The 10,000-nt window shown below is 49.9% G+C and overlaps 1 protein-coding gene across 1 annotated transcript in view; it reads left to right on the forward strand.

Moving 5' to 3' along the window:
* The first annotated feature begins 2,324 nt into the window (after window positions 1–2,324).
* The window catches only part of LOC110483729 (uncharacterized), a 24,754-nt gene continuing 17,078 nt past the window's right edge, over window positions 2,325–10,000 (forward strand). The window contains 2 exon segments of the mRNA XM_077787701.1: window positions 2,325–2,373; window positions 2,560–3,571. Of these exon segments, the coding sequence (XP_077643827.1) occupies window positions 2,325–2,373; window positions 2,560–3,571 (1,061 nt within the window).

Below are 10,000 nucleotides of genomic sequence, written 5' to 3' on the forward strand. Positions count from 1 at the left end.
TTCATTATCAGCAAATGTCTCCCCTGAGGGAGGATTGATTGTGGAAGAGATAAGGAAAAACTGCCCACTTAACACAGGACAGCTGCCATACAGATGGCAAAAAGAACACATCTTGCTTTTCAGTCTGGGACAGGAGGTCACAAACAAAATCAGCTGAGAAGGCAGCACTCTGAAAAACAAACCAGAACTGACAGAAAATGAATGGGACAGAAATCAATAATTCTGATAGTTTTACTTATTATCAAAATAAATCACACCCACCCAGCCCCGCACAATCCTGACCCCACAACCTCAAATTTGGATCTCACTTCTCCCGATCGCCTTCCAACCCCATCTCATCCTGGAGGCTGAGGAATTGAACAATTTTGGCATGGGACTGAGGTGGGAAACAGCCATTTTGAGGTAGGATTGAGTCACTTTGAGATGACAGACCAATCCACCTTGGCTTTTGGAGTGCAAAGATATGGAGAATACTACCAGATATGCCCCAAGAAACCACAAATCCTCCAGTATATGTTCCCAAACAGTAAATTCCACCTCAAATACTTCTTAACTGGTGGGACTTCTGTCATCTCTGGTCAATACTCTTTTAAATAATTTTTCATGTGTTTTTAAGTCATAAAGACAAATCAGGAATAAATTAGGGCCAAACCAAAACCAGAGACCCCTTGAGCATCCCCTGGACACTGGACAAAGCAAACTCAGCAGAAATCAAATGTAACCCTCCATAAAATGCCTTGAGGAAGATTTGCTCTTCCCACAAGTCATTTCTGATGGAAACACAAATAAATCCCAAACATTAATAGACCAAAAACAGAAGCAATTCTCTGGCAATTCCAAATTTCATCAGTTCCAGCACAGCTCCAGCTCAGATGCTGGCAGGTTCCAAAAAAAAAAAAAAAAAAAAAAACAAAACATGGAAATTTGGCCCAATACAGATTATTAAAAGGAAGGGAAAGCTCTGTGTAGCTGTCACAAAGGTGACAGGGACCAATAAAATAATGCTTCTCCCCTCAAAGCCCGTGAATTCAGGAGTTATTTGGGAATTTAGCTACTTGAGCTGGGCATCTTGTAGGATTTAAGTAGCCTTGTGTTCCTCACTTTGGGGTGAATGATCCTTGTCAGTCTTGCTGGCATCATTTGGTCCCTTTCCTCCAGTGATTTTAACAGACTTATCAAAGAAGGAAAACAAAATATTTTCTTTACACTGGCCACCCAGAACAGCCATTTTCCTCACAAGTTCTCCCAAAAGTCACTCAGAGGAAGCTGCATCCAATTTTCCAAGAGTTCCTCCAGAAAGAGCCACAAACTCCTCAGAGGAGAGAACCATGCTGTTGTCAAAGGCACTTGGGGTCAGACAACAGTGCCCTGAACTCACTGTGCAAAATAATGTTGCAATCCAGATAATAAAATTGTTAGAGAGATGCCTGTGCCCCAATTAAGGAGCTCAGGCGACCAAATCCAAAGTGGATTTTATTGACCAGTAAATGTGATGTAGAGAGAGAGATGGAAAGAAAGAGAAAAAGGTAGGAGAACAAGGCAGTAACAGGGACAGAGATCTCCCCTGGGGCAGGACAAGTGTGACATTGTCCCCTGTGTGCGTGGCCTTCCCAGGGTGGGGGTTTTACACCTGAGCCAGTTTGGGTAAGGGGGGTGGTGTTCACCCCCCACCCCGAGCAGGGATTGCCTCACTGTTTCAGGTTACAGTGTCAGATGTAACCAAAAGTGTTTTCAGTCCCCATCTCCATAAACTGTTATCAACAGGTGGGGCAGTGTTCTTTATCTCTTCCATGCCTCAGCCCTGATAACGCCCTCCAGGGCCATCTTCTGTTAATGGGCCATTGAGTGTCACTGCAGCACTGATAAAATTACATCATCCCATTGTGGGATGCTCCGCCCAGGGGGAGGAACCAAGCATTCCTGCCGGGATATAATCTCACCCTTGCAACACCATGACCACCTTGCCTACTGGATTCCCAGAGGACAAGAGCTCCATAAGCATCACTGGACCTTCAGAGGAAGACCAGACCCTTCTACAGGATCACTGCTTTGACAGAATCACGTTCATCACTCCAGCCAGACTGCAGCCACCAGTTCATCAGACTGCTACCACTACCCTGAGCAACGGGTGTCAAGTTATATCCTGACTCTGTGAGTTTAAACCAGTGTTTCTGTATCATTGCTTTGATCTTAATTTTCTTATTCAATTGTCATTCTGGCTTAGACTCTCTCCCTGGTTTGCTTTGAAGCCAGTACAAAACTCACTGTGCTCATCACTTGTTTTCCTCCCAAAACAGGATTTCCCATACCCAAAAGTTCGCCACATGGAGAAGGTTGTGAGGAAGAGGAAGATGCCTCAGGACCCCCAAGCAGGTGAGGAGGAAGTCAGTGCCCCTTTCCCCCTCTCTCCTGCTCCATCTTCGAGCCCAGCACAGCCCCTGGCTGCAGGACAGCCCCGTTGCCGGTGCCCTCCTGCTGGGGATGCCCTGGGGGGATCTCCTTGCCCTTCCCTGTGGCATGGAGGCAAATCCCATCCTCTCCTTGTCCTTCCTCCCCCAGAGCAGGAGCTGAGGATGGAGATCAGGAAGGATAAATCCCTGCAGCAGAACCTTATGGAAGAAGCTGTTTTAAGCAACTCCACAGTGCAGGAATCCAACAGGGAGGAAAATCCCCAGCGACACCACAGGAGGAGGGGCTGCAAGCCCAGCCCAGGATGCTCTGAGGAGGAAAGACCCACTCTGGGCCAGGCAGGTGGACAGAGCTTCAGCCAAAGCTCCAGGCAGAGCTCGGAGCTGGTGGTCCCTGAGCAGCATCATGATGGGGAGAATCCCTACGAGTGCTCAGAGTGTGGGAAGAGCTTCAGGCAGATCAATAATCTGAAACGACACCTGATGATCCACACCGGGGAATGGCCCTACGAGTGTGGGGAGTGTGGGAAGGGCTTCAGCTGCAACTCCCACCTCATCAGGCACTTGCACATCCACACCGGGGAGAGGCCCTACAAGTGTGGGGAGTGTGGGAAGGGATTCAGCTCCAACTCTCACCTTGTCAGCCACCAACACATCCACACCGGGGAATGGCCCTACGAGTGTGGGGAATGTGGGAAGGGCTTCAGACAGAGCTCCAACCTCATCATCCACCAACGCATCCACACTGGGGAGAGGCCCTACGAGTGTCCTGAGTGTCAGAAGAGTTTTCAGACCAGCTCTGGTCTCCTCAGACACCAGCGGATTCACACGGATGAGAGGCCCTTCCGCTGCCCTGACTGCAGGAAGGGCTTCAAGCGCAACTCCACCCTCGTCACACACCAGCGCATCCACACCAGGGAGAAGCCCTACATGTGCCCCACTTGTGGGAAGACGTTTAACAGCAGCTCAAATCTCCTCCGGCATGAGCAGATTCACTCCGAGGAGAGGCATTTCCTCTGCCCCGACTGTGGCAAGGGCTTCAAGCAAAAGTTCAATCTTGTCAGCCACCAACGCATCCACACTAGGGAGAGGCCCTACTTGTGTCCCCAGTGTGGGAAGAGCTTCACCCAAAGCTCTGACTTGACCAAACACCAACGGAGTCACCAGTAAGGGAAATCCTGAAAGTTCCCCAGCTGCAGGAAGAGCTTTGTGCACTGCTCCAGTTTCATCCCCCATTGGAAGACCACGTTGGGAAGAGCCCTGGTGATCCATGTTCCCTGTGATCCATGCTGGGAAGACACCTGTTCCTTTTCCTGCCCCTGCCAATGACCTGATGTTGGATTGAAGAACATGAGGGTCTGGCCATGGCCCCGTCACTACATTCACTCCCACCTCAGGTCATTGCCAGGGGCAGGAAAGGGACTCTTTATCTCTCCCTGAGGAGATGGGTGTCCTTTCCATGCAGGAGGAAACACGTGGCCAGGAAGAGACAGTCACTGGTGATGTAGTTTTCTGTGGAAATAGTTTTTCTTATCTCTTCTGTTATCAATATTGTTTCTGTTCCTGTTTGGTCCCGGTCTTGTTGCTGTTCCCAGTAAATTGTTCTTATTCCAGCCTGGAATCTTTGCCTTTTGTGCTGTCCATGGTAGGTGGGAGGGCAGCAAATGGCAGGGCAGTTTTAGCGAGAGCAGGAAATTGAGGAATCCCATTCCCAAACCCCAGTTCTTGGTAACCGAGCATCCCAGCTGGTGCCAGCCCTGGTGGCCATGGCAGCAGCCTTGGGAGCGGGTCCCTGGCTGGGGCTGAGGGAACCTCTTCACTCTGGTGCCCGGGGACAGGAGTGGAGGGAGCGGCTGCAGCTGAGTCGGGGCAGGCTGAGGTTGGATCTCAGGAAAAGGTTTTTGCCCAGAGGCTGCTGGGGCACTGCCCAGGCTCCCCAGGGAAGGGTCACAGCTCCAGGGCTCTCTGAGCTCCAGCAGCGTTTGGACAGCGCTGCCAGGCCCAGGCTGGCAGTGTTGGGGTGTCCTGTGCAGGGCCAGCAGTTGGACTCGAGGATCCTGATGGGTCCCTCCCAGCTCAGCCAATTCTGTGGTTCTGGATCCATGACTCTGGGGATGGGAGTGCCAATTGTTGCCATGGCAATGGACTCCAGGCCTGAGCTGGTGTCCATGGCAACCACCCCTGGCATGGGGTCTCCATGGAGCTGCCCAGGGACTGACCATAGCAACAGGGGCTGGGGATGGTTGCCATGGAAACTGACCATAGCAACAGGGTTTCCTGGTGATGGTTGCCTCCTTAGGATGAGATTTGTCACTGGACCTCAGAGGGGTTCCATGGGGACTTTCCAAGAGTCTCCAGGCAGTTCAAGAGCAGGAAGGTCACACACAGAGACAGGGGCTCCATGGAGCCCTCCCAAGGGTTTCTGGGGATGGCAAAGAGACGTGTGGTCAGAGGCAGTCACAGCCATTCCATGGTGACATCCCAGGAAACCTTGGGCTGCAAAGGCACCGATCTGTCACTATTAGTCATGGAAGCTCCACAGTGACATCCCAGGATTCCCCAGGCTGCCAAAGAGCCGGGATGTCACACACACTCCTGTCATGTGCAGAGTGGGAGCTTCAGGCAAAAGCTTTATTTCTTTATTGGAGAAACTCCTGCTGAGTCATGAGATGGAAAAATGACACCCAACAGCCACCATGGATCCTCAAACCCCTGCAGGGCCCCCAGACTTCTACAATTCCTTCTAAGAGAGGAGACTGGGAGTGACTGAAACCACACCCAGCCCCAGAATTTGTCAAAGGTTTATGTATAAACGATTGGACAGGTAGAATTGAACAATCTGTCAATGCAATTTGTCCCACAGGATTACTGATGGAATACCAGATATATTTATATAAATACAATCTGATAATGATTAGAGAGTAAGCTCTTAACCAGAGTTATTTACTCCACAGTCCAGAATCTATAACAATTCTAGGATATTCTGCTCTAGGAAGCAATTTTGAAGTCAGCAGGGCCTTGCTGGAGTGGTTTGAGCCCATTGCAGGCAGAGCCTCCTGCTCCAGCAGGAACTGCCTTTCCTGTGCCAGGAGCAGGGCAGGTCCCGCTGCAGGAACAGCCCCAGGCCAGCCCCAGCACAGGGAAGGCCTCGGGCACAAGGGCAGAGTGCCGTGCTGGGAGCTGTGCCAGGGACAGCCCGAGGCACCAAAGGCACCTTGGCAGCAGCAGCTGCTTGCAGGGCATGGCCAGAAGCCTCCCTTGCAACCCAGCCTGGTGGCCAGCGCTGCAGAGCTGCTGCCTCAGGGCTCATTTCTGGCTGGGCTCTGAAAAGCCACTTCTGCTCCAGGACCCTGACTGGGAAGCCATTCGCCCAGCACCTTGGGGACAAGATATTAATGACAAAACTCTTCATGCCAGCAGATGTTGGAGGGTGCCACGGGAGACAAGACTCATGATATCATGATCATCAAGTCTCAGTTTATTGTGACAGATTACACAGTTTATATATGTTCGTTAAATAGCTCATACATATTGCAAAAGCCGAGCTCATGATTGGTTGCTATGTGACTTGTACTATTATCTTAAAACTCTGCTTGTGATTGCTACTTGCCTGTCCAGCTGGCCTTGCAGTTAGAACAGCTTAGCACTTCTTTGTTCTTCTCTATCTATTTCTACATACCAAGCAGTTTCAATATCCTGCTTTCTGCACACCATCTGCTCTTCAGGGTCATGCGAACTTTGCAGCAGTCACGTAGCCCTCCCTACTTGGATTAATTTTACAGTATCATGTCCCCTGCTGTGCAACCATTCTTCTGCCAAGCTCTCTTCATCTCCCCCGTTTTCTTTTTGTACAAGAAGATGTGCATTCAGCATTTTCTGCAAAAGCTGTTGTATCAGGCCTTGTAAGCAAGTAAACACACAGGGCAAAACAAGCAAAAGTATCACAATTATGCTTAGAACTATTATGCTGTATTTGATAATGTCTCTTAACCATGGTCCGATCCCCAATCCCTTCAGCCAGCCTTCTAGACCCAATCCGTCCTCCACCTTTAATTGTTGAGTTAGCTCAGTCAATTTTCGTATTTGCTTACGGATAGATGTAGAGTGATCAGATAAGTTCATGCAGCACATTCCTTCAAATTTTTTACAACTATGACCTTGGGCTAGAAGAAGTAAATTAGTGGCAGCTGCTCTGTTTTGCAGAACTGCATGACAGATACTAGCTATATTTGTGGCAAGCTCACTTAATATTTTAGATGGAATACTAATTTATTTTTCTGTCCAGTAGGCTAGGATTTTTAATTGTGTGAGAGCTTGCACTGAAGTAACTCGTGGGGTGAAAAATGAGGTTAGTATTACAGAAGTGTACCCTACTTCATATTTCTCATGTCCTTGATTGCTCTGTTTAACATGAAAGGAACAAATTTAATTCTAAATACAAACTATATTTATGATAAACTTAATGTTATGCTTTTGATTATCTAATTGATTGTATATTATTATCTATAAAAACTCAGACAGAGATTACAAACTCAATACTAAAATTCTATCAGATGACATTTTCTCAACTCTTTGTTTTCAGAGACATCTTTGGTAATTAAATCATTACTAACATTTCTATCTTTATACAGTGATTTTTATCTATATCATATTTGAAATAACATTGATTCACATAATGTTCATCCTTCTTGGTATCTTGGAAAACACTAGGTACTGCTGTACTTTTTCATTACGTCTTCTGACTCTTGTAAGAAATTGGAAAGATGCTGTTGAAATTTTTGCTGTAGTGTTGTGATCCCACCATCGGTGGCACTGCTGCTCCCGGCGTTGTCACTGCCATGGCAACCAGGACTGTGCCGCCATCTCCGCCGCCATTGCTGGGCGCTGCGGGGAGATGAGGGGCGCCGCTGCCTCGCTCCCGTCCTTGTTGCGTGACTTTGTGGATGGGAGAAGAGACACCCCCGCCACGGCCGCGCCCCGCCTACTCCGACTCCAGCGCGGCTGAGCCCCCAGGAACACCCCTCTCCCCCCTTGCGCTGTTGCTCGGCAACAAGGAGCCTTCCGTCTCTCAGCTGATGTCCGCTCCGCCCCGGGCTCGTCTCTGGCTCGGTGCTGGCCGTCCCCGCTCTGTCTGGCCCCGCGCCCGCTGCTCCGCGCTGCCGCTCCTGCGCTCCACCCGGGTGGCTGGCCGGTGCTCGCTGCCGCAGCCCGCTGCCTTAGTTCTGCCAACCTCCAACCTCCGCAGGTTGCTGCGCTCACTTTTCTTCGGCAAGGCAGCACTCCCGCTCCAGCTCCCGGCCCCGGCCACGTCCACACCCGCCGTTCAGGTTCCTCGTGAACGCTGAGGTATTCACTGCTCCAGTGGACTCTCGCAAACAAACAACGATGCGAAAAGTCTTTTTCCTCCCGTCGGGAATGGCCCGATTTGGAGTTTGGAGTCTTCTGATCTGTTCCACCTGATCCCCGTTCACACAAAGTGAATTTGGGATCCCAGTCCCATTGCCATAAAGCAATTTGGACTTCAATTTCCAGCACCTCAATGCTACTAGTGTTTATGGGAGGTACAGGCATTTCAGAAGCAGAGATGGGAACGGGAAAATTTGTGAGAACTGGAGGGTTTGGCTCACTGGAGAGAAGCAAGGGTTTACATTCCTTATTTTTCTCCCGAGCCATCCGTATCACTTCCACCGCCCTCTTTTCTGCCTGACACATTAACAATTCATTATGAACCATTCTCCAAAGTTTACTCATTTTCTTGCCCGGTTTGTCATCATCTAACACTAATTCCCACACCTTATCCCTATATTTTCTCCATTCGGAAAGTTCATGAACACTATGGGGGTTAATGAAAAAGCCATAGGACTCAGCATGATGCAATAGCGAGGGGAGATCTTTATCTAAGTCAATCCCCCTAATCTGCCATTTTCTAAGAGAAGCACTAAACAAATCATATGCTGCTTGCCTTTCCATGATTACGTCGGTACCGTTGCTGGCTCCTTCAGGCTTCGGCAGCACGTATCGGCCAGGCTTATCTCTGCAGTCACCTGGGGCACGGTGCACTCTATTTAAATTCAGCACTTTTGCCGTCCTTCCAGCTGAAGGACCCGAACTCCAACGCAGCACCTCTCCCGCCTTTCCCTCGGATGAGGTCCCTGTTCAGGCGCCAGTTGTTGGAGGGTGCCGCGGGAGACAAGACTCATGATATCATGATCATCAAGTCTCAGTTTATTGTGACAGATTACACAGTTTATATATGTTCGTTAATTAGCTCATACATATTGCAAAAGCCGAGCTCATGATTGGTTGCTATGTGACTTGTACTATTATCTTAAAAGTATCTTTGTGAATGATACTTGCCTGTCCAGCCGGCCTTGCAGTTAGAACAGCTTAGTACTTCTTTGTTCTTCTCTATCTATTTCTACATACCAAGCAGTTTCAATATCCTGCTTTCTGCACACCATCTGCTCTTCAGGGTCATGCGAACCTTGAAGCAGTCACGTAGCCCTCCCTACTTGGATTAATTTTACAGCATCATGTCCCCTGTTGTACAACCATTCTTCTGCCAAGCTCTCTTCAGACAAGGACAAGGAGGATGATGAGGATGAGGAGGAGGAGGACAATGAGGAGGAAAAGGAGGACAAGAAGGATGAGGACGAGGATGAGGAGGAGAAGGATGAAGATAAGGAAAAGGATGAAGATGCAGAGGACAAGGAGGACGAGGAGGTCGAGGAGGAGGAGGAGGAGGAGGATGATGAGGACAAGGAGGATGAGGACAAAGAAGAGGACGAGGACAACGACGAGGACGAGGATGAGGAAGAGGACGAGGATGAGGACGAGGACGAGGACGAGGAGGACGAGGAGGAGTACGAGGAGGAGGACGAGGACGAGGAGGACGAGGAGGACAAGGAGGAGGAGGATGAGGAGGAGGATGAGGAGGACGAGGAGGAGGACGAGGAGGACGACAAGGAGGATGACGAGGAGGACGATGACGACGAAGAGGAGGTGGAAGATGACGAGGAGGAATAGGAGGAGGAAGAGAGAGAACAAGGACAAGAAGGATGATGAGGAGGAGGAGGAGAACGAGGAGGAAGAGGAGAATGAGGATGAGGAGGCGGAGTAGAAGGAGGACAATGACAAGGAGGATGAGGAGGGGGAGGAGAAAGAGGAGGAGCAGGAGGAGGAAGAGGAGGAGGAGGAAGACGACAAGGACTAGGGCAAGCACAAGGAAGATGAGGAGGAGGAGGAGGACAAGGAAGAGGAGGAGGCAGGGAAACATGAAGAGGAGGAATAGGAGGAGGAAGAGAGAGGACAAGATCAAAGAGGATGATGAGGATGAGGAGGGGGAAGACAGCGAGAAGGAGGAGGAGGAGAAGAAGGATGAGGACGAGGACGAGGAGGAGAAGGATGAGGATGAGGAAAAGGATGAAGATGCAGAGGACAAGGAGGACGAGGAGGAGGAGGAGGAGTTGAATGAAGATGAACAGGAGGATGAGGAGGACAAGGAGGAGAAGGACGAGGAGGATGAGGATGAGCAGGATGGGGAGGACGAGGAGGAGGAAGAGGAGGAAGATGAGGAGGAGGAGAAGGAGGAG

The sequence above is a fragment of the Lonchura striata genome, chromosome 21 (genome assembly GCF_046129695.1).
Source record: "Lonchura striata isolate bLonStr1 chromosome 21, bLonStr1.mat, whole genome shotgun sequence".
In the NCBI taxonomy this organism is placed as follows: domain Eukaryota; kingdom Metazoa; phylum Chordata; class Aves; order Passeriformes; family Estrildidae; genus Lonchura; species Lonchura striata.